This window comes from Schistocerca gregaria, chromosome X (assembly GCF_023897955.1).
Source record: "Schistocerca gregaria isolate iqSchGreg1 chromosome X, iqSchGreg1.2, whole genome shotgun sequence".
NCBI lineage: Eukaryota > Metazoa > Arthropoda > Insecta > Orthoptera > Acrididae > Schistocerca > Schistocerca gregaria.
In genome coordinates this window covers 609,671,221-609,697,366 of record NC_064931.1, presented here as the reverse complement: position 1 = coordinate 609,697,366, position 26,146 = coordinate 609,671,221, and the positions used below count along the sequence as shown (strand labels likewise).

General features: G+C 42.9%; 1 protein-coding gene across 1 annotated transcript in view; it reads left to right on the top strand.

Moving 5' to 3' along the window:
• LOC126298239 (glutamate receptor ionotropic, NMDA 3A-like) overlaps positions 1-26,146 on the top strand; it is an 821,644-nt gene that overhangs the window by 459,171 nt on the left and 336,327 nt on the right. Inside the window, exons 7-8 of the mRNA XM_049989544.1 lie at positions 2,473-2,617; positions 6,542-6,690. Of these exons, the coding sequence (XP_049845501.1) occupies positions 2,473-2,617; positions 6,542-6,690 (294 nt within the window). The remainder of the gene's footprint in view (positions 1-2,472; positions 2,618-6,541; positions 6,691-26,146) is intronic.

Sequence of the window (26,146 nt, the reverse complement as noted above, 5' to 3'; positions counted from 1 at the left end):
GGATAATGGAATGTAGTCGAATTAAGTCGGGTGATGCTGAGGGAATTAGATTAGGAAATGAGACACTTAAAGTGGTAAAGGAGTTTTGCTATTTGGGGAGCAAAATAACTGATGATGGTCGAAGTAGAGATGATATAAAATGTAGACTGGCAATGCCAAGGAAAGCGTTTCTGAAGAAGAGAAATTTGTTAACATCGAGTATAGATTTAAGTGTCAGGAAGACATTTCTGAAAGTATTTGTATGGAGTGTAGCCATGTATGGAAGTGAAACATGGACGATAAATAGTTTGGACAAGAAGAGAATAGAAGCTTCCGAAATGTGGTGCTACAGAAGAATGCTGAAGATTAGATGGGTAGATCACATAACTAATGAGGAAGTATTGAATAGGATTGTGGAGAAGAGACGTTTGTGGCACAACTTGATCAGAAGAAGGGATCGGTTGGTAGGACATGTTCTGAGGAATCAAGGGATCTCAAATTTAGTATTGGAGGGCAGCTTGGAGGGTAAAAATCGTAGAGGGAGACCAAGAGATGACTACACTAAGCAGATTCAGAAGGATGAAGGTTGCAGTAGGTACTGGGAGATGAAGAAGCTTGCACAGGATAGAGTAGCATGGAGAGCTGCATCAAACCAGTCTCAGGACTGAAGACCACAACAACCACAACATGAGTATTTCCAAGGTTCCCTAAAACTTATAGAAGGATGATACAGCAAATAGTCCCTTTGCTTAAAACAACATTTGTCGTTCTGGCAATATCGAAAGATTAGTATGTATAATACATGTTCAGGCGAGCAAATCAACTTTGTAACACACACCAATAAGGCTTCGGATACATGGTTTCACCACAATTGGCATTGCTAAAGTAAATGACGACATTCAACTGATTATGGATTGACAGTAGGCTACAATATTGTTACTGATCTATTTAATCGAAGAATTCAACCCGGTAGATTGCAAAAATGAGAAAACAAAGTTCTGTGCCACAGCACAGATATTGTTCTAATTATATATCATAATCCACCTAGTCGAAAGATACCATGGAGAGGCATGACATCAGGTTTCGTTCAAGAATCAAGGTTAGAACGACTGTTACAATCTCCTCAACCTTTTGTACTCTCACACTGTAACTACCATTTGTATATCTTCAATAGGTAATAATTTTAGACATAACATGATTTATCATGATGATGATCATTATAACAAAAATAATAATTTTCTAAAACCACGCAAGGATGCAAACGAGTCATAAATATTTGTAATACACTGTCCAGTCACATTAATGTGACCACTTGTCAAAAGCATGAGTAACACCTTTTGCAGCAAGACATGCAGGGGTACAGTCAATTAGGTTCTGAAAGGCATCGACAGGGATGTCATCCCATGCCGATCCAGTGCCGTGGGCCGATGCGCTAGGTTTCTTCGTGGAGGATCCATGACGCGAAAAACCCGATGAAGATGGTCCCTCAGATTCTTGATTATGCGTAAATCCGGCAAGTTTGGTGGCCAAAGCAGTGTAGTAGAATCATCCCCGTGCTCTTTGAATCACGCAGGTACACTGCAAGCTATGTGACAATTTGCAGTTTCTCTGCTGCTAAATGCCATCATGCACAGGAAAAACAAGCTACATATAGTGGTCGAAATGGTCCCAAAGGATAGATGCATACTTGTGTTGATGCACTGTGCCTGCCATAATGATATCAGAGGGAATGCAACGAAAATATTCCCTAGATCATAACACTTCCCCCTCCGGCCTCGACCCTTCTGACTTTTGTTTCCAGATATTTTCTTTCAGACGTTTCGTACCGATGGAGCATAAAAGATGATTCATCAGGAAAGGCCACCTGTCGCCACGCAATGGACGTCCAGTTGCGGTTTCATGTGCCGATGAGCAGCAGTCGAAATGGGTGCACGGACAAGGCTCCTGTTGCGGAGGCTCATACGCAGTAACGTTCGTTGAACGGTCGTTGAACAGACACTGTTGGTAGCCCCTGGTTTATCTGGGCGGTCAGTTGCTCGACAGTTGCACATCTACTCGCCCGTACACATCTCCGCAGCCGTCTTTCCCCCTGTTATCTTCGACACGTGCCGCACCGCAGCTGCCTCGCCACCGGCTTAGGATAGCGCCATTTTGCCACGCACGGTATACTTCAACCACGTTGCCACGCGAGCAGTTTACAAACCTAGCCGTTTCGGAAATGCTTCCATGTTTGGCCCAAAAGCCAATGATCATGCCCTTTTGAACATCAGATAAATCGCTCCGTTTCCACACTAAAACAACCACTCATCCATACGTTTTGCATATTCTTCACTGCTGATGCTGTCACCGTCCCTCTGTTGGTGGTTATAGCACTTTGAAATTGAACATAGACGACGTTCATATTAATTTGATTGGACCGTGTATGTGGATTTCAGGCTTTTACACTCTTAAAGTTAGAACGTCGTGGTGGACAGAGTTATGTTTTATGCACAGGACAGCATATCGGCGGTGATCTCAAAGTATTCAAACAACGGCTACATGGACATCCTGCAGGAGAAGTGGTACGGAGCATTGCCCTGTTTCAAGCTAGCCACCGATATGGCGCAGCCTCGGCCGCTGGGTGTCGCTGCCGTCGCAGGTGCGTCGTCATGGCAACCAGCATAAGTATATTTAACACTGATTTCCATGATTACATGCTTTTAATTAAGTAAAACTGAACAATCATCCACACTCAAACGTCTTTTTAGTGTTACTAAAGGTAAGCTATTATCTACCAGACTGCGTCGTAGTACGAGACGTCTCAATATTTAACACAAAAAAGCGCTAGAAATCAGAAGGAATCGGAAAATCTCGTGAAATAATTTCGTTACAGGACAAACAAAAAACACTGCAAATCTTCCGAATTTTCCCACATGATTCCTCAAACGCCCCCCTTCAAAGGTCAGACCATTCTTGAAAACGAGGATATTACGTTAATAAATATAGTTGGTTTGTTAAGGGAATAATGAAATCAGTTACTTCTGAATGCAGCTGGCTTTTGCGTTGGTTGAGCAGTGTATTTGAAACAGAGGTAGCCAATACCTTTCGTTAGTAAAATGATATCAACAAATTGATTTGTTCCTGGAATATTCTACCACATTTATAACCATTAACAGAGCTGCTATCATTTAATCCAGATAAAGAATGTTGTTTAAAACGTAATATTGTTTCACATATATGGTTATGGTATTGGGCTCACATTCTGGAGGTGTGGTGGTTCACATTTCCCTTCGGAAATCCAGATTCAGATTTACCGTCGTCTCTTTAAGTCTATTAAGGTGAATGCCACGAAACTAGGACACTTTCAAATAAGGAGTATTTTAACGTAAAGTCGCGGTTAAAATCGACAAATCTGATCCTCATCGTTTGCGCTACATGTATTTCTTGATTCTTCTTTTCATTTCTGCCCAGTTCAGGAATTCTATCTCTATGGTTCCGAATATAAAATACGAACTAAAACAAATGAATATCAGGCTTAAGAATGGACATCAGGAAAAATAGGTGAAAAATGCTGACTGGCATGAACACACTGTGACATGACCCTAACATGAACTAGATTCTATGAAATGCCTCTAACACGTGAAATTCTGGTGATTTATTCCAGACAGCTCATTTGAACGAAACATGTATGACAGTGATAAAATATGTCCACTTTTTGTAAAGAAGAGTGTGGATGGTCTTTTTGACAGTTTTATCACAAATTATATTGACTCCTGTCGGAAATGCATTAGAATTATCGACTCCATAGCGTGTACGATGGCGACGTTGGAAAAGGAGAGGGTGCCTTCCGAAACATCGTGGAAACATTGCGGATTCACGCAGAAAGAAACCAAAGAAGGTATTATTTTATTAACACGGTGTGAAAACCTTCAGTATCACGTACGTTGTGTAGTCATTTCTCTTCGCAACCCCGCGAATTTTATGAGACAGCCATTCACCGCCTTGTGTCACAGTGGGACAAGTGTCTCGACAGACAGGATCAATACTTCTGACATACAGGTACTGGTTTCTGTAATTATGCCTCCGGCTCGTTTCTTTTTGAATGTCTCTTATATTAGGGACAGCTACGTTCCATCAATAACCACTTTTACCGTGGACGCCTGTATTTGCTTCATCGCTGTCTGAACTTTAGGGAGACTGGTCAGTTTCGCCACTGTCCATAGCTTCAGAAATACTTCCATCACGAAACTCCCTTATCTCACTTTCACAGCTGAGTCCTAACAGTGCATCCCGCTTAACATCTTCCGTTGGTAAAATGTCATTCCTACGTACCATTTTGACATAAATGAACTTCACAGTCAGCGGTAGAGTAGTTACATAACTAGTACTCCTAGGTCACAGTGACTCTTGAAAAAATATTTCTGTTCAATTAATTAAACAACATTTTCTCACAACTTCGCACATTCGTCCTGTACTAAATCTCACTTAGCGCTGAATTCACATTGGTGGTAGCGGGCTGTATATGTGCAGTGACGCATGCACAATAACAAACTGAAAACTCCAGGGTCAGACATCCCTGGTGTACACTAGGCTTAATGATCTACGTTCCATTCTTATTGTTTTTGTAATTCTTCTCGAGGTGCCCTTAATGTTAGATATGGTAGTGGTTGTACAACGCATTACAAATGAACGTCGATAGACAATTTCCAGAGTGGCAATCATGCTTATCACGAGAGCAAATTTGAGTTTCCTACAAGCGAGTCGATGTATTAGGTAATTTTCTAAAGTGAAAGGCATAATAACGTTGACTTTTTTACTGGCGGTTGAGAGATTAGCCTGGCTTGGCGTGTATGTAATTTGTGCATTCTCAGTCTACGGCTGTGAATTTTCCCGTGACAGAGACGAGATTTGAGTTTAGCGTCCCATCATAAATAAACTATTAGAGTCCTAGAACAAGTTCACAATTGACAAGGAATGGGGAAAATATGAACACCGAAATTTTGGAGGAAATTTTTCATCACTACCTTGAGCTGATTTAGGGACACTATCAAGAACATAATATTGGTAACTGAAAAGGGATGTGTAACGTACCAGCCCTGAATGCAGGTCCATTGCCTTAACCACTGTCGGTGTTGTAAGAATTATACAAGTTGTGAATATCGGCAAAGAGTCAGAAATACCAACGCAAGATGGCATTCACCGTCAGATGTGCGAACCTATTCCAGTTAATAAAAAAAATTGAAGAAATAAGGTTATGAGTTTCAGGAACATCGCTCAAATTACAGAACTTAGCACACAAAGTGAGCGTTTTGCAAGAGCATTTTAATGTAAACTGTGAGGCAATCTTTTAAATAATATGACGGTGTCTTCAAAGATTTTCAATATATTTTAAACACAAATCCGTTCATAGCTGTAATTGATTCTCATATTTCCGTGAACCTTCTGGAAGACGGTAACACCATATTTTGGTTAAGTGTCTCTGAAAGCAGTAAAGCAAATGACATTACCGGCATCTTTCATGCAATTATATCTGAATTGTTTTTTCCTACAGTATCTTCTAACAGAAGGAGGACCTAGTCGTTAGCGCTACAACTGAAAAACAAACCCATATAACTGTGGCATTCCATACTCCAAATCGAATAAAATTAAACAGAAAATGACATAAATTAAGCTCTGTCACCAGAGTCACTACAACCATCACACTGCAGATCCTCTATGAGAGTACTTCTACGCTAGGTTTAAAGAAATGCTTATTCCGGGAGATGTATATGCTTACTGTGACTTAAAACCTTACTACAGGGGATTGATGACCATAGATGTTAAGTCCCATAGTGCTCAGAGCCATTTTGAGCCTTACTACAGTCCTTTCTCATCATCCAGCAACACATCCTTTTATTACAGCCACTGCTATCCTCTCAACCTGCACCTGTCATACTGACCAATATCTCAAAGTTTCAAGCAAATTGGGGAGTTGAAAACCACATTGCAACTCTCTCAGAACTCCTACTCATCGATATACAAACTCTGCGCTCTGATACCAATAACATTTATGAAAGATATATACAGTAAAATATAGTGTAGTGTATTTGATAACTCTTACACATTCAAATTTTTTGCTTTCATAATTTTTCCCTCTTTGTAATGTATTTTCCGTACTTTGGTGTGGTTAAAAATTTCTGTAATATTTTCAGTGACGCTCTTGGCTTATTCATTGACTCAATCACCAGTGGTGTAAATAATCTATTCGTTATTGTCAGTCATCATGGTTTTCAGGCACTCCTACAGAACTAGTAATTGGCCTGGCGCTCTTTTTGCCAGTGAAATATGTCACAGAGAAGATATTCCTCGTAAGGGCTCGATTACTGAATCAACAACTGGAGCTCACTTTCCCTGAAGTCATACACATACATTCAACAAATGACCAACATTAATGGTGCTGTTTCATGAAGCTGAAGTCAGAGGTGTTCCGCAGAGGAGAGGTAAAGGTATTGGTGACAATTCTACAGATGGTGTGTGGCGGAGTGATGAGTTGCAGGAAGTGGAAGTTAGTGCAGTAGATGACGTTGAGTTGGTGTGTGCGCAGGTGTGTTCATCCTGCTGGGCGTGGGCATGGCGCTGGGGCTGGTGATCCTGCTGGTGGAGCACCTGTTCTACCGCTACACGCTGCCGATCCTCCGACACAAGCCCAAGGGCACCATCTGGCGCAGCCGCAACATCATGTTCTTCAGCCAGGTCAGCTACACACCAATGCTTATCACCGTCTGGCCTAGATCACAACTGCGAACCAGGTCAACACGACGACTTATATTGAATCATCTTTCAGTTTATGTGACTCAGTTATTCCCAGCAACACTTAAAACGAAAATTAGTTTCTCAAAATTACGAAAGTGTTACCAAAGTGTCTCTATCAACATTCCATGTAACATATGCATATTTCCATTGGACTTAATAATGCACTGAACGTACTGTTTTAGAAGAACAACGTGAGTGTAAAGATAGCTGCATCACAGCTTTATACGTTTCTTTTAACTACGGCAAAATATTTGGCAACAGATGCATGAGTCACATTATGGCCGAAGAGGTGCAGTCACTATATCATGGAACGTTACCTTAAACGCCTGAAAATACCGCCATATACGGACGATTTTTGGCACTTCTGGCTAACTCGAATAGTAACATATGGGTTACAGTAAAGCAGATTATTCGATAATCAAGTCTGGACCAAAGCTGAGCACTCACACTAGTTTACACACTCCATCCAATACTTCCTACCGAAGCTGCCGCCCTGGATGAATATATAACGTAACTGCAAACCGCCAAACAGCACAGATATTAGCAAGGAAAGGGCGGGAATTGTTAGGATAACGGTTCTTGTGTATTCGATGTATATAATTTAGTCAGCTGAACTGAAGTCGCTGAATAAATTGGTACATGTTGATGGCAATGGACCAGCTTTGTGCAGCTGAAGCCAGCTGTTGTATCCTCGTACTGGAAATGAATTTGATGAAACAGGGATCCCCCGCATATCTGATACGTAACTTCGTTCCACTCAGGAAAATGGGACACATACCAGCTAGCTGATCATGTGAACTTAACAATTTCATTCTGAACAACAGTTTGTCAACAATGCAATACAACACCCTGTCGCTGCCAAATTGATTTCGAATGTTACGATGAACAGTCTACGGAGATAAGTCTGATAGCTTTATTTCCAGATCATATTGGGCAGATCATATTGGGCACAGTTCCGATGTTGAGATGTAACACCTGCGGAGCTTTGTTCCACTTTCGACAATTCCTTATGAATTAAGACGGGTTACTGAGCGCCAGTAGAATGACTTTTACCATCTTGTATACTACAAACTACAGCGAATCAGCGCTGTCTGCCTCTAATTGAATTGCTCATTAGTTTACAACCAGTACTGGAACGAACGGGAAAAATCTGGAAAATATAGGTGCTATATAAATTTCAGTGAAGGATGAACTGATTATCACAGAAACGACACAACCATAGATGATACACTGGCTATGCTTATCGTAACATAGGTCGACTTTTATGGCTACCATGTAATTCCAACAAAATCGATAATACGATGCAGTGAGTTTTCATGATAACGGGCCAGACTTGTAGAGATAACTGAGTAGGAAATAAGTAGTAAAGTTATATTGGAAATCTCGGTTCACATATTGTTGAGTCAGATGAAACAATCCCAATTAATTGACGACGGCCGGCAGGAACAACTTTTCTCAATGCTCAGAAGATCAGAATGTTTTAATGTGATTACTGTAAAGTTATACTAAACGTCAATACCACTTCAAGAAAGTGTGGGTTGATCAGGAGTTTTATTCATAAGGTCCACGAGAAGTTTCCCTAAAGGAAAACACGACAGACAACCCACATGTGTACTGACACACAGTGTGACGATCTAGAAGGCGATAGCGGTGTTTGTATATACAATCATCAAATAACGGAATTCTTAGCCACCATCTGAGAACATCGCTAAGCTGAAGCCAGACGCTTTCTAGACATGTGGCCTGAATGTCAAAGGTACAGAAGGATGCCGACATCCTTTCGTCTGCCATACGAGACGAGTGCATCAACACAGTATGGACTAAAAGGCGAATTAAAACTTCTGGCAGGAATGTATCGTGCAGACAGAAGAGCACAAATGCAAAATACGACCTACAGATGAAGAAAGAAAGGAAGATTAAGGCTTAAAGCGCTGTCAACGACGAGGTCTCTAGAACCAGAAGAGGATAATGGGAGTGCATGTTCCGTAATGTCATATCTTTGCGAAAGTGTTGGACAAACTTACTAAAGAGATATTGAACGGCTAAGAAAGGAAACACATGGGCGGACGGATGTCAGTTATCTTTGGTGCAACTACATGCACCATTCTACAGGAGGCAATCAACGTAAAGACATACCACAAAATATCGAGGGAAACTCTGAAGCTATGAGAACAACTACAGCCCAGTCACCTTTGAAGAAAATATAGAACTAGTCTATGAAGTTGAAGCATACTGTCACTAATGTGGCAGCGTTATATGTGTGTACGTATTAAAATTATATTGATGCACCTCTGAATTACTGCCTCTGATTTATGAATGGAGTGTTAGCTCACTAGTATTAAGACTACCCATGGCTGAAGAAAGATGATTTTAAATCCTTTGTCATCTAGTTCCATATTATTGCTTTTCCTCGTAATTCACGCAATTTCAGTGGAACCGTGCCAATGTGCTGAACGAAATTTTCGTTTCATCGGTACTGTAATGGTGAATATTTCCATTGTACGTGTAATTATGAGAGAGAATTGTGTGTCGATACTGCCACTGTATACGATACACCAAATTTTACCAATGTCTATATGAGTCATTATGGGACCACGATGTGACTAATTACGATGACCTTTATGAAGAGTATTTATACTGAGCATTCTACGATACTAAAATTAACCCGTAACTACATAGGCGAAATCCAACTGAACACAGGGGCTGAACACGAAGGTCCAGTAATCCGAATTACATTTCCGATGTTCACTAACAAACTAACGAAATAAGTCAAGTAACAGTAAGTGCAGAACAAATAACCTTTAACATCTAGTGTAGATGTATGCTGATGACAATGGGCAGTTATCCGGTAAGTGTGAAGGTACTAGCCGTGAGCTCTACATAAATGGAAAATTTCTTGAGAACAGTAGAAGATAATCAAATTCAGTATGGTACATTCTGTCGACCGCAGGCCACAGTCTGTCTGCCACGGATTTCTACTAGCAAGGTGCACTTGTGATCATGCTTCAAAGGCTGGTAATGTCTTCAAGAAATTTCTACACAGGCTAAACATTATTGCTCGTAAGGACCACCTGTTCGGAACACCCGCTCATCTGAAGAGACTATCTGAAGACCATGCCCAACCTACATAAAATCCGTAAAGCATTGCAGAAGAAATAGAAAGTAAACGTTCCAATTTAAGAGACAGCGTAGAAAAGGTGGCCTTCCTGTTATATGTCTGGAGTCTGTCTTCGAAATTCAGTCAAATCATATGCAAACACAAAGTGAAAGCTATATCTTATTCAGCAAGGATAATTCGATGCTTCAGGAGAAAGGTGTGTGTAAGATCGAGGGTGGATATGAATTTTCATATGTTGAATAAACGATACTAACCGTTCAAGAACGATGTGTGGGGTATCGACATCTCATCTACCTGCTGGAAACCAACAACTCAGCTGCACGCGAACCCTACAATGAGACGGGTCATTCTATGGGCTATTAAAATTCCAAAATGCTTGCATGCACGTCATTCTTCTTAGATTCGATCATCAAGAAAGCTAACAACCTCCTTACATAGGATTTACTGAAACGTGATAGTGTCTTCAATTTGAATATAATAGGAGAGAGAATAGCAGATTAGCTGAGATTTTGCAGAAAGTGTAAGGAGAGGTGAGCATAACTACACAAGGCAAAATCCCTGCGATCACTGGACTTAGATTCGAATCAAGTTATAGTCAGACAGTCTTGAAAGAAATTATAACTTAGCGGGGAATTAATAGATGTCACTGATCCTAGAAAAATAAGGTTAGTTTGCTTCATCAGAGAATAAGGGGACTGGAAAACAAGATACATGAATATGACGTATTTCTAGAAGATGTGAAAAATTCTAAATTAATAGATGTCCTGTGCTTCTCTGAAAACGATGGAACTACAAGAATAGAGACATTAGATGTCAGTGATTAGAGACTAGTGTGATTTTCGTGTAAAGTTAAGAAGAAAAAAAGAGGAATTGAAACATTTGTAACATATGAACACGAAGTCAGAAACATCGAAGCAAGCTGTTTTTGTGTGGCTCAGAACCTAGAAGCACTTACTTGCGAATTGTTACTGCAGAATACTTCTCTTGTAATCGTAACAGTCTGCAACTGCCTCTCGGGAAGTTTCTGCTATTTATGAGAAATTTATATTAATTATGGAAACACTGGCCAAATATGAAAAACAGTAGTTTGTCTACACTTCAAAACAGATTTCTTAAAAGATACCGTCAGGAAAAATGGGCAGAAATCATTATATGTGCCAGCATGATTTCAGAAGTGAATTCTCCAAGTCGCGGGGATCAAAATAGCAGGAACCTGATTTAAAACATTTCATAGACTGCGTGTGTTCTGAAATAATTTGTACGTACGCTAATGTAAATCTACTACCTGATCCTGATATATAATTAATGGAGAAGGAATTTAGCACTGTAGCACCGAAGCATGTTCATAGAAATCAGTGAGACTTAACAATGATACCAGGGCACCATGTTTTAAGAGTAAGCTAAAGGATTAAGTATGTGATGTGGTATTTATGGAAAGATGTATTTATGGAAAGATGTACCAATATAAAGTTCTATACTTTCCTTAGTACAATTGAGTCACTGTTTCAAAGTATCTTTCCTAAAACGTTATCTGTAAAGTCCATAAAAAAAGCAAGTAAACAATGGAGAACTAAAGGGATTTACATATGTAAGAAAAAAAGAGAAATTTAAATAAAGGACTGAAAAAGTAAGATCCAACGTTACTTGCATTCTAAAAAACATATTGCAATATTTTAAGGCAAATGATTAAAATGTTTAGAAATGTGCACATCATGACATTAATTAATAATGCAGAGAAGCACCAAACTACACGGGATTTTGTGAAACAGAAGACTGGACAACCAGTTAGTGCTCAAGATACTGTTACAGTTAATCTGAATGACAATGATGTGACCGATAATTCACAACATTTTAGTACTTTCAGGAACAATTTTCTAAATGTAGTAGCAAAAAAAAGGTTATGTGGTTCAGTTAAAGAAGCAAGAGTTTATATTAAAAAGTCACTTCACAAACTTTTAAGCAACTAGAAGTAGCACCAGCATCCTTAACTAAAATCAGCAGAATTATAAAAGTTCTCAAAATCAAAAGCTCCTTCACTGTCGACGGACTTCCCAACAGATTTCCGGAAAGTTCTTCCAGTTTAAGAAGTAAATATCCTAAGCTACTTGACCCTGTTTATAATACAGCTGACAAGGAAGATTTAATAACTATCGTCCAAGTACGTTGCTGTCGCCTTTGCCCGAAACATTATAAAACATAGTCTCACATTTAAATAGAAGAAATTTTCGTGGCAAATCACAATTTCTATTGCAGAAGGATGCCTCGAACGAGAATGTTATTTACACATCCTGTCGTTTAATATTACAAGCCTTAAACAGTAATGTATCGACAGTTGGTATGTTTGTGGTTTTTCCAAGGAGTTTAATTGTGTAAAAATGTTATCATCTTAGATAAACTTCAGTTTTACGGAATTAATGATTTTACAAGTAAATGGTCTGCAACATACTTAAGAAACTGAATTGAAAATTTTTTATTGACTAATTCAAATATTGTTTTTGGAATAGAAAATTGTAGTGACTGGAGATAAAACACAAAGGGAATCTCACAGGGTTAAATTAAGGATACGCTCGTATTCCTTGTATACGTAAATTACTCTCCATTTAACACTAATCAAGCTGAATCAGTACTTTTGGCGGTTAATATAAGTCTTGTAATGAATGTCCTTAGACAGAAAGCAACAGAAGAGATTGCTAATGATATTTTAGAAACATTTATTAAAATTGACTCTCCCAAATTTTTGAGAAAACACATTGTACCTTGAGTTCTGTAGAACAAGTAATCAAACCAACAACTGTAATGGAGCACAGTCAGTTCCAGTGCACTCTCCATTGTTACCAGCCATGCACTAAGGTCAAGGTAAACCTCTTGCTCCCACTCTCCCTCTCCCACCGTCCTCTGGGCCTGTTAGATGGCTTAAAAGTAAGGAAAATCAAAGGTTCATTATCCTACTGGTTGGGGATGCATGTGGTTGTCAGATTTATCCAAACTTAGTCCAATTTACATACCTAGATGGTTAGATAGTGCAAACGTTCCATGGTCAAGATTTGTTGGCTAGGTTGATTTATAAGCACAGTTGAAGTTGCAATAACATTTTCTGAGTGTTATCAGAATAGGGGAGACTTTTTACACTGTAGCTCACATGCACTGTTTAACAAGCGTTTGTCAGGACAACTACAGTCCTTATTATTGATACACGTTTACACTTTACCATTTACCCTGTGGGGTATGATTAGGAAGAAAGGGCGCTCTTACAAAAGTCGTCCTTACTTATAAAACAACATCCATAAGATCGCACGTTACCAGCCACCAGAGCATGTGTACCCTGCAGCTCCCAGCCGTCGGTGACAGAGTTCCCCTTGCATCTGCCCCAATTTCCACGCAAAACAGGAAAACTTCAGTACACTTCACACCCCTCATATTGGCGCAACCTCGTGCCATTCCCCATGGCAGGGGCTGTCTCGCTTCACCAGTACCCGCTGCCCTCCAGTACATATTGTGGAAATGTCACAACAAGAGGTAAATTTACAGAAATTTACTGTCCAGATACCATGTACCATGTCGCTATAACTGATCACCCATTTATGACTCGAGAGATTTCTCAAATTATGAAGTTGTACTTCATCACTCTGATGGTTACGTGTTTTCACTTCAGTGATTTTCCAAGAGGTAACCTAGATGCATTGCCAACACCATTTACCGTCCCTCCCCTATGGTCAAAGGGTCATCGATCAAGCTCTAACTGCTCTGCCACCACGTCAACCTAGTATACAGTGTCACCATAATTTATTAAGGGTTTCTTTATTTTCCACTTTAATGGTTTTTTTTAAATGTTTGCTATGTACATTGTCAGTTTCATTTAGTACTGCTTAGCTAAAGTCAAAGAAGCAAAGGATCAAACCAGGCACTGTGTGTGGGTGTGCACCACCATACGACACCGCTAAATTACACTGAGGGATTGTTGGGGTTCTTTTAGTACACTCTTGCTACTTATAAATACCTTTGTGGAAGTGTGGAATTCATTTTTAACCAAAGTTTCAGTGCATTCTACTTAATTACACTGAAATATTGCTGGACTGCTGAATTTATTTATTTGGACAATTAGAGATGCCTTGTTTATCTTTCGACCAATTACACACTCCAAAATGCTGCTACCACGTTTCCCTCAACCGTTCTTATACACCGTCTGATACAGGACTACCAGATCCTCTCAGATCCGCCACATGCCCGTTACCACCACTGTCTCTGCCAGAATTATATCAACCCGCCTTTGCATGCATGAACTGCTATTGAAGGGCACACACGTAATGTTAGCGGGCACGATGCAACTTCTTAATTATTTCCAGTGTATACTGCTTTTGTAAGTGCATCTATAAATCATTGTAATAATACACGAAAAACGCACTTGGAAGTCTGATTCATTTCCCGAAACACGTCGCACAGACCTGGGTATTAGCACAATATCCACCATATCTCATGACTTACCACGCCGTTCCAAGAGTCATCAAGCACATTTTCTCTGCTGTCGTTCTTGCAATGTGCGACTGGAGTAGATCGAAACAAATACGTCTTTAATGTGATTTCCAGTGTCGACAGAAAGCGCTGGTTTTCTCCCCGTTACGAATTTTAAGTGTCTATACGATAGAAAAGTTTTAAATCGATTCCTATTAACAGGGACATTAAAACCTCGTCTTTAGATCCCCTGATTCTACATGGAATACAAATTCTAAGATCCACATACTGCAGACAATGCAGTACACATTCTGCATGACGCAAACCATTGGTAGGTTTCAAGAGTCACGCGAATTTAAGTGCTCTTCGAAATTCCTGTAAATTGCATACATACAGCTGGCGTCCTATAGCGTCACAGATATCTTCATATTATGCCTCAACTACCAGTCTCAATGTCACCCGTCTGCCCAATTTCTACTAGCTTTCAAGATTACCATCCGAGGGCCAATACACACTGCGAAGCATAATTGAAGAATCACTCTTTCGGAACCCCGAAAGTCCTATCCATTGCGACACTGAAGTTGGAAATTTGGCTCTAAGGTGCATACAAACGTCCTTTGTAATTTTACAAAATGGTGGCGTACTGCGACGCCACCCTCAGACTCGCCAACGCTTGAAACATCAACACGTCGACACACGCGGAAAAAAGGCCAGAGCTCAGAAGTGTAAGGTGGGTAAATGATGTCACACTGCCACCAGATTTCACCACAATCTGCCCACTGCCACCGTGGACGTGTCACATAATGGGAACATCGTCACAGGCCCTCTTACTAACATTTCATCTCTTCTTTTGACGCCTCTGCCATGAGCATCAGAACCGCGACATCCAGTGTAGAAATCAAGCGGTTTTCTTATGATTGGCCAAGAAAAACATTCCAGACATAACACCGCTTACAGTCGGCAAGTAAAAGACCGCAGAGGGTGGCACAAAGTTCGTCAATGAAACTACGCCTTTCACTGGTGAGCCGATTCCGTCGCATTTCGCTGTCGAGAACGACAGTTCCAGTGCGTTGAGCGATAGGAAGACGTTCTTCACAACGTTTTATACTGCTGACACCTTCGGGTGTTTCAATCCTTCTCTAAGTACATCCCCATCGAACGTGATTGCACCCATTCGGAGCGCAGCGCGACAGCAGTTTTTGCTCTTGTGCACAGGATGGAACCACTAGGGACTGTTGAAAATCATTCGACGAAATACGAACGTGCTTCGAAGCATCAAAGTGTACTAATGCTTTTTCAGTGATACTATTTTGTATCCTCCTGTTGCGTGATCATAGGGCATGCTACATCGACACATGCATGAATGAAACGGCAAAGGGTCCCTCTAAGAACGCCAGATCGGCAAAAGCCTTGGTAGTACCAGCCAACATTTATTGACAATTTTAAAAATGTACCTGCACAGACAGAACATGTGACCAAGTCCGGGGCTTGCAGACCGGCAACCCCTTCGACACTCTCCGACTTCGGATAGCCTATCAGAGAGAAAAAGCAGAAGCTTAGCCTGTCTGCAGGCGCCTGCGACTCTCGTCACAGGTCCTGTCTGTACAGGTACATTTTTAATGTGCTCAACAAAGGCGTGTGAATGGTAGTGAGGGTTTTGCTGAAGTCGGGGGATTTTAGAAGGGTCCATTTTCGTTTTATTCACTCAAGTGTCGATGCTGCATCTGCCGTCGTCACGACTCAGGAGGAGGCGAAGTAGGAGGGACGAAAAAGCATAAGCACAGTTTGATGCTTTGGAGCACGTTCAAACGTACTTACATAGTGTTGAAAGGTCCCTCGTGATTCCAACCTGTACCCGAGAGCAAAAACTGCCGTCGCGCTGCACTCCAAAAGAGTCAGATCGCGATTAATGGGAACTCTGCCCTAGTAGTATACGTAGAGAAGGGTCGAATCGGCCAAAGGTGTTATCAGTGTCAAAGGTTGTCAAGAACGTATTCTTGTTGCGCATCGCACTGCGAACTATCGTTTATCGACCTCGAAATAAGTGGGAATCAACGCCCCAGAGAAAGGAGTCGTTTCATTGAATTCCTTTCTGCAATACCCTGAGACCTTTTCGTGCCGATTGTGAGCGAAGGTGTGTCTGGAATGTTTTGCTCGTCCATTCATAAGAAAGCAAAAAAAGCACTCCGTCTTCAGGCGACAAGTGGCCCATCCGGACCATCCGACCGCCGTGTCATCCTCAGGTGAGGATACGGTTAGGAGGGGCGTGTGGTCAGCACACCGCTCTCCCGGTCGTTAAGATGGTTTTCTTTGACCAGAGCTGCTACTATTCGGTGGAGTAGTTCCTCAATTGGCATCACGAAGCTGAGTGCACCCCGAAAAATGGCAACAGCGCATAGGGGCCTGGATGGTCACCCACCCAAGTGCCGGCCACGCCCGACAGCGCTTAACTTTGGTGATCTCACGGGAACCGGTGTATCCACTGCGGAAAGGCAGTTGCTCCATTCATAAGAAAGCCGCTTTATTTCAATGCCGTGCATTTTCGTTTTAACCTCCATCGCAAAGGCATTGGAAGAAGGGGCTGTGATGACCTTCCCATCGTGTCACATGCCCACTGTGGCACGTGACAGAATTGTGGTGAAGTTTGGTGCCAGTGTGATATCATAAGCCCTCAGTACACGTCTCGTGAACTTCTAAGTCGTGGCCGAGGATTACGTCACCGGGCGCCACGCTTTTGCGCTATTACAGGGGAATGTTGAGCCTAATTTCCAATTTAAACGTCGCAATAAGTGGGAACTACAGGGTTTAGAAAAAATGATCCTTTAACTCTGTTCCGCAGTGTAGACTGAATCGGCGGTAGCGTCATGCAACATGCATATGTCTTGTAGGAACTTCCATGTGATTTCATGTGAGAAAGAAAGGAAAGTTATTGTATAACCAACCCATTATTTATGAATGGTGGGCTCCATGTGGTTCCCATTACAGATCCATAAACCTACATTTTTATGTAACATTAACACAAGCACCAACATGTAACCGACCAATAAAATGGTGCTCTGAAGCTTTTAAGAGCTTTTTCTCGAGTAGGGTCTAAGTGTAACGTTGCATTCTCTGCCTATAAAATTCACATTACTGTTCCCGTCTAGGACAATTAGTTTTACTTGATACCATTCCTCGCAAAGAAGAACTCAGAGAAGTTACCACGTAGATGATTGTCAAATAAAATTTTAGAAACTATGCTGTGATTAGAGCACAGCGATCGGTATAAGATGCTAAAAATCAGATAACAAGAGTCTCGATTGCATTTTAAGATTTTTTTATTTGTTAGCATCTGGTTTTGGCCCTTATCTCAGGCCATCTTCGGGCATTTTCACCTCCGTTATGGCGGCTGGTGGGGGCAGATGGAGAGAGATCCGTAGAAGTAGCATTGTCACTGCGGGGCCGAAAACGGTTGCTAACAAATAAAATTGTTTTTAAATTGTTAAATACTTGGAGATGAAAGATGGAAACATGAAGACGGGAAAAAAGTAATTAAACTGTTCATTGTTTCTAAAGTAACCGCCATGACTGTTGATAAATGAGTTCCACTGTGAGACAAGAGGATCATTGCCTTCATGAAAAAATGTTCGCTATTGCCTTCGGAACTATTAGTGTACTCAGGTGTACAACTGAAGCAAATCAACAGCTAAGAGTGCCTTTCTTCAGAGCTCATAAATAAGGAAATCACATGATGGGAGAGATCAGGACAGGGTGGAGGATGTATAAGAGCTACCCACAAAACGTCTGCAGCGTACTCGAAATATCCTTGGCAACATCGAGGCATTGACCATCTTGTATCACAAGGGGATACATGTTTTAACGTTTATGCCAATTACGTTTGAAAAAGCGTACAGCTTGCTTTAGTTTTTTCCATCTGTCTCATTTTCATTTGACTGTCCCTTATCGATGCATAAAACACGCATACTGCCTTAATGTTTGTGGTGGGGGTACATAAACCCGTTTTCTGGGAAACCTCCGTATTAGCACTAACTTCTCATGGCTGTTATTTTGCGAGATATTTGTGGGAGGATAATGTTGTGGTTGGCAGGAGAGCCAACACAGGGTTACTAAAGGAGGCCGAAATGCACGCGTTTTAGCTCACGCACGCTGGCGTGAGGTCTGGAACATGACAAGGGAATTGCAATTGAGAAAAACGGACGTAGCTGGTGGAATACTTAACTTTAATCCATTAAAGACGAACGTCTCTCTTGACGATACATGGTTTACAATATCAATAGTACTGATAATGCCGCATTGCTAGGTCGTAGCAAATGACGTAGCTGAGGGCTATACTAACTACCGTCTCGGCAAATGAGAGCGTAGAAGTCAGTGAACCATCGCTAGCAAAGTCTGCTGTACAACTGGGGCGAGTACTAGGAAGTCTCTCTAAACCTGCCGTGTGGCGGCGCTCGGTCTGCAATCACTGATAGTGGCGACACGCTGGTCCAACGTATACTACCGGACCGCGGCCAATTTAAAGGCTACCACCTATCAAGTGTGGTGACTGGCGGTGACACCACATTCCTCCCCCGCAAATCGGCGTACGGTTGTGGCATAAGGCTTCCGCCCGCCGTGGGGAGGACCCTGTGTTGACTTATGCGACGAGGTGGGGAGCCTAACAACAGGCGAGGCTGTGTCACCCGCACCCTGCCATTCGGACCGCGGGGAGCAAGGAAACGCCTGAAAACGCCCGTAGAGAGACAGGAGGGGCCGAAGGGTCGACCTCCATCGGGCCGCGGCACCCGACGGGCGAAGGTGACATATGGCCCGGAGCGGGCAAGAGTTCCATGTCGGAGGACAACTGGTCACGGGAAGCGATCGGCGGCGCGTGACCCAGGGAGCCGCCCGGCGGTTGCAGCGACGCGTCCACTGCGGGCGTCGCCAGCGGGAGAACAGGCGGCGGCGGCGCGTCTCCATGTGGCAAAATGGAAGCCAGCGTCGGTAACACCTGGGGCTGAGGCGAACCAGTAAATGGGTCCCCTGGGCGCTGACCGCACGGCACCGTCGCTGAAAGCAGACGGCGAGCGGCAGATCCCGTGCAACCACAGAGGCGCAGCTGATTGAGATGCCGGCGCACCTCACCAGAGGCCCCCAAAACCAGATACATAGCGCGTCCGAGGCAGCGAAGAATGCGCCCTTCGAGCCAACGCCGTGAACCTCGGTAGTGGCCATAGTAGAGAACGTCGCCTGGAGCAAAAGCAGGTGTCTGCTGCTGCACAGGAACCTGATGCGACGGATGTAGCAAAGACATCAAGGTTCGATGATGACGACCGTGGAGCAACTCAGCTGGCGAGCGACCATCTGGGGGCTGAGAGCGATACGAGGACAAAAAGAGCAATAACGCGTCCTCCCGAGAATGCGACTCTTTTAACTTCAACGTCTGTGACTTGAAAGTCCTGACCAATCGTTCAGCGGCACCGTTTGACTGTGGCGAAAACGGTGCGGACGTCAGACGTTGAATACCATTGGCCTTGCAGATTGACTGAAATTCTGCGGACATGAATTGTGGGCCATTGTCGGAAACAATTGTATGTGGAAGACCTTCAATGCAAAAGACAGCAGATAACGCTTGGATGGTGGCAGATGACGTCGTGGAAGACATCCGGACAACAAAAGGAAAATTACTGAATGAATCTACCACAACCAACCATCTTGCATTGCAGAATGTACCAGCAAAATCGATGTGTAAGCGTAGCCAAGGGGAAGTGGCTTTTGCCCATGCAAAGAATTACCGGGGTGGTGCTAATTGTTGTTCGGCACACACCATACAAGAAGAGCACATATTCGTAATCGTGGCATCGATTCCGAACCAAGTACAGTGCTGACGAGCAAGTTGTTTCGTTCTCACTATACACCAATGTCCTTGGTGGAGAATCTGTAAGATAGAGAGGAGTGTAACGAACGTGGTACCACGACCCTGGACTGATCATTATCAGAACGCAACAGCAAAACACCACGTCGTACAAAAGTCTCTCCTTTTGAGCAAAAATTCGGCGAACCAACGGGTCCCCGATCCGTGACTTTGACAAGGGTCATTGCGTAGCAACAAAAGGCAGAACGGGAGCAAGGACAGGGTCGGCAGCTTTGGCTGTAGCAAGACGACGAAAATCAATCGGAAACGATTCGACCACGTCATCGGTTTCCGCATCAATGAACATGCAAGCAAGTTCGGAGGAATCGAATGCCCTATCCTCAGCAACAGGCAAGCGGGACAACGCATCGGCGTTTCCGTGCTTCGCAGTGGACCTATACAAGATATTGTAGCGGTACTGCGAGAGGAAACTAGACCAGCGAATGAATTTCTGCGCTGTACGTGGAGGAACAGGCTTGGTCGGATGAAAAAGCATTGTCAAAGGTTTGTGGTCTGCGATTATGGTAAAGTAAAGACCATACAAGAAATCATGAAACTTTGTAACACCAAATACAAGAGGCAATGCTTCTCTCTCGATCTGTGAATAATTTCTTTGCGCAGACGAGAGCAATTTGGACGCAAAGGCAATAGGGCGATCGTGCGATACATCTTTGTGCGCAAGCACAGCACCGATCCCGAAATCTGATGCATCCACCAGCAACAAAAGGGGCTTCTGGGGATCGAATGGCGTAAGGCAAGTATTGGAAAGCAACGCCGATTTCAACTGGCGAAAGGCGCGTTCGCATTCCATCGTCCAGACGAATGGAACACCCTTACGGCGTAAGCGATCAAGCGGAGCTGAAATGGAAGAGGCATGCGGAACATAGCGGCTATAATACGTAATTTTCCCAGCACACTCTGTAGCTGCTTCAAATTCTGCGGCGAAGGCAAGTCTGGTATGGCACGGAAGGGCGTTGGACTGGGATGTATGCCTTGGGCATTGAGTACGTGTCCCAAGTAGGGCAAGTCCCGAGTAAAAAACACACATTTTTCCTTCCGCAAGCGAAGACCATTTTGTCGCAAGACCTGAAATAATGTTCTGAGATTGGCCAAATGTTCGTCTTCCGTCTTGCCAGAGATCACAATATCGTCCAGATAATTTGCTGCAGTAGGGACCGACGCACAAACAGTTTGTAGATATTGCTGAAACAATGCAGGGGTGGATGCACACCCGAATGGCAGTCGTTTGAATTGATACAACCCAAGATGCGTGTTAACCACCAAAACGCGCTGGGATTCTTCGTCCACCGGTATTTGCAAGTACGCATCTGCGAGGTCCAACTTTGAAAAATATTTGCCCGGGCACAGTTTGTCAAAAAGATCTTCCGGGCGGGGTAAAGGAAAAGTTGCAATCACTAGTTGTGGATTCACTGTTGCCTTGAAGTCCACACAAAGTCTCAATTTTCCGGAGGGTTTTGGCAAAATTACTAAGGGTGATGCCCAGAGAGAAGCCTGCACACGTTCAATTACACCTTGTGATTCCAATTCGTGTAATGTTTTTGCGACCTCATCACGCAATGCGTGGGGAACAGTGCGCGCTTTGAAAAATTTCGGTTGCGCGTTGACTTTCAGTTCCAAATATGCTTTATAGCTCTGAGCGCAACCGAGGCCCGGTGCAAAAATGTCTGCAAATTCTTCACATAGACGAGAAACACTGCCTGAAGGTACAGTCTGGTTCACTGATAGGACCTGATTTACTATAGACAAGTCAAACAACTGAAATAAATCAAAATCAAACAAGTTCACTGCAGAAGAAGAACGAAGGACGTAAAATGACACAAGTTTTGTTTGTCCTCTTTATGTTGCAATAAGGCTGCACTGTTCTAACACAGGGATCTCTTGTCCTGAATAGCTATTTAACGTAACATTTGCGGCTCGCAACGGAGGTGTGCCCAGCAGTTTGTAAGTGTCTTGATTGATCAGTGAAACTTCAGCTCCTGTATCGAGCTGGAATGGTATCACTTTGCCGTTAATGTCGAAGTCTACAAAAAGTTTATTGTCCTGCTGACGACAAGAGCGACTGTCTCGTGCAACGTGAACTGACACTGGTACATAATCACTTGCGACTTGACGGGAGTTCCGGCGATGTCGACGCACACTATTTTTGGGACGAACACAGTCAGTGTTAGAGAGAGTGGCACTGGGCGGAGTGGAATGAACTACATGAATTTCCATGGGCGAAGTTCCGCGAGCCTGAGTATTCTTGGTTCGATTCCGATTCCGGCGTGAAGCAAAGGGCCTGGAACGGTTTTGAGCTTCCGATCTGAGCTTTTTCTGGCAAACACTCTGAACATGTCCTTTTTCATTACAATAAAAGCAAATAGCTTGGCGTGACGGGCAATTCTCACGCGAATGTTTAGTAGCACACCGCGGGCATGATTTGATCACTGCATTTGCTTGCCTGCGCGGCACACGTGGCTGAGAGCCTGGCGGCAGCGGCGCGGCCGGGCGCGAGGGCTGTTTACTGTTCCGTGCACCTCGCCCGGCGGGCCGGTTAACCTGACACACTGCTGGCGAAGTTTCAAATGATACCTGAGCAAAGTAAAGTGTGTCCTGCTAATCCAATGTGCCGTGCACGCGTGGGTTCGAATCCCATCCTCGTCGCCAATGTTGTGGTTGGCAGGAGAGCCAACACAGGGTTACTAAAGGAGGCCGAAATGCACGCGTTTTAGCTCGCGCCGGCCTGCGTGAGCTAAAACGCGTGCATTTCGGCCTCCTTTAGTAACCCTGTGTTGGCTCTCCTGCCAACCACAACAGACAAAAAATCTATCCGGAACGTAGTTTCTAAGATTTCTTAACAGTAAACGTCTTCACTGTGTACTGCACCTCCCTTGTAACAATGCTTTCCATTCACTTACCTTTTGTGCTGTATATTCATTGCACTGTAGATGGCACGGGACGACTGTTTCCAGTTATTTTTACGGTTGTTGCTCTGCCCAGCGATAGTGTGATTGTTTGGTAGCGGATCTCTTCTCCTATGTTTACACAATATGTTACACTTACTTGAGACCAACTCCCTCTGCACCAATCATAAATCCTCTGTAATTCGCTACAGTCTTCTGGCGTTATTACCTTCTCGCAGAAAACTCCACCATCTGCAACCAGCCTTTTCATATTACGTTTACCGAGCGAGGTGGCGCAGTGGTTAAACACTGGACTCGCATTCTGGAGGACCACGGTTCAATACCGCGTCCGCCCATCCTGATTTAGGTTTTCCGTGATTTCCCTAAATCGCTCCCGGCAAATGCAGGGATGGTTCCTTTCAAAGGGCACGGCCGACTTCCTTCCCCGACCTTCCCTAATCCGATGAGATCGATGACCTCGCTCTGTGGTCTCCTTCCCCAAAACAAAACAAACCAAACCATATTACGTTAAGCAGTCTGCGTACTTTTTTGTGCACATACCTTTATTCTTCACCTTATTACGCCTAAATGTGTATGAAATTGAGAGGTGTATTTGTATTAAAGTGACACTTCTTGTTTACCCTGACAGCAGCCTTACAAAATCCCAATCTATTTGCAAAGTTTTTCATGATTGTTATCCCACATAAGAAACATTGGTTGGCGGGTGAAATATTGCCGCTATAAAATGCGTACTGTGAGGAGATCTGGACCACAGGTCAAAGTTCTATGTAACACATTAAAAAAGACGTACAGTAGAACATCTTTCTTGACAATAATCGAAATAAGTCATACCTGCTTTATTATTGTTATTTTCAGAGTACGTGCTTCCGAAAACGGTTCATGACCTACACTCAAGTCTAATTTTAGAGTATGACTTTTTTTCTCAGACGGGAACATCATCCAAAAAATTCAAAACAGTAACGCTCCCCTTAACTCCATCCAGTTTGTACACCCTCGACCGACTGCTTTCAACTCATGGAATCCCATCCCATCATCCTATACCTACAGTACTGAGCAAGCCCGAACTTAACATTCCTGGAGCAACTTGTTTCGACGTCCTAGCCTTCTTCACCACTACAGATTGTCGTGGACTATCATGAGTGGCAAAAAGAAACTGATGTGAGGATTGGCCGTGTGTATATAAACCCACTGATCCGTCGAAGCAATGATATTGTTCGAAATTATATATTATTTGACTGCTTATGGATCGAAACACATCAGTGTTGGAATACCACCAGACCTCGAGACTGCCGTCATAATTGATCTAGTTGGAATAGAAACATTGAGCTCAGTCAAATGGAGTGGATGCGCTTATGTGGAAAATAATCATACATCAGAAGTCAACTCACCACAGAATACAGCCCAAACGAGGTGGACATCAACATGTTCTTCAGCAGAGTCGTTAACATCAGCAGCAGCAGCGGCGGTCGTGTTACCACCTCAGTGGTAACTATGTAGAGTGGTACAGCACTAAACCTATGGGAACGTGAGACGACGTATAGTATATGATTACAAAAGCAATGTGTTTAAAAAAGCGCAAAGTGAAAATGCGCTGTGTGTTTTGCCAGAGAGTGAATATGCCAGTTAACTGTTAATGTAAAAAAAAGGGTACAGTAACGTGGTAGAATGTATAACACGACGTGAAGTCGGGTGGTGAACCGGATGACTGCATAGTTGCATGTGGTCATGATCATATAAATGCAGAATTTATCGTGTACAAAAGACAATTATTTGCTAAATATTAGCTTGTGGCGAACGGTTCTGATGAAAGATAATAACCATGTATTAATTAGTTTGTATAAATGAGAGAAATAAAATTAATATTGTTTTTTAAAAAGTTGAAACGTGTTTAATTTCCAGTGTTGCATGTTACTACAGGGGATTGGACCAAAATATGGAAACATTGCGAGAAATGCATGCTACAACATAAATGTAGACCCTATCCAAATGTGTACGGTGCGCTGTGTTATTTCACCATGAGCGGCTCTTGCGCAGTGTCCTCAGTATCTTGCAACCGTCAGTCGTTTTTAGAATAGTGTTCTGTGGAGCTGATAGTCGGAGCTGTTATTGTTAGTATTCTGGGTGCTTCCGTAACCAGCGGAACTGAGGTGTTAGGTGTTCCAAGAGGCACCATATCGAAAATTTATAACACATACAGGGGAAGCGGTGAAACTTAAGCTGAAAAGTGACAACGCGATCTATATTGTGACATGTGATCGTTATGGGTAATCATTAAAGACGTTTGTGAGGAAAAATAACACGACGAAAGTTGCAAAAGTCACTGCAGAAGTGAATATGGCACTTTCGAGCCGTGTCAGTATCCAAACAGCACGAAAGGAGCTCCATATACAAGGAGTTTCAGGGTGAGTTAGAATTCCAAAACCACTTATCAGTGATGAAACTGCCCATAAAAGGAAAACGTGGTTTGGAAACCTTAAAACCTGACTTTCGGAGAAATTGAAGAATGTCATTTAGTCGGATGCGTTTAGTATCACACTGTTTCCAAGAGTTGAACATGGTACGAGTTGGGTGACTATTTGGGCGGGCATGTAGTGATATTCCATGGCTCACATGGTTCCTCGGCAAGGTCGCAATAATGCCAAGGATTATGTGACCAATTTGACTGATCAGTTCCATTCAATGGTACGATATTTGTTCCCCAGTGGTGATACTGTGTTCCAAGATGACAGGGTCCGTTTTCTTGCAGCTCTCACTGTCCAGGACTGGTTTTTTGAGCACAAGAATGAAGTCTCGCACCTCCCGTGGCCATCACATCCACCAGATTTCGATATTATCGTTACGTGCACTTGCCACTAAGTTGCAGGAAGAGTGGCAGAAAGCTCCTTCGAGAACCATACAGAACTTAGATTTAGGCATTACGAGATGACTGGAAGCTTTTCTGTATGTCAGCGGCGTTCCCACATCCTATTATGCATGGTAATGTGTTGTGTTTTTGGTGTTTCCATATTTTTGTCC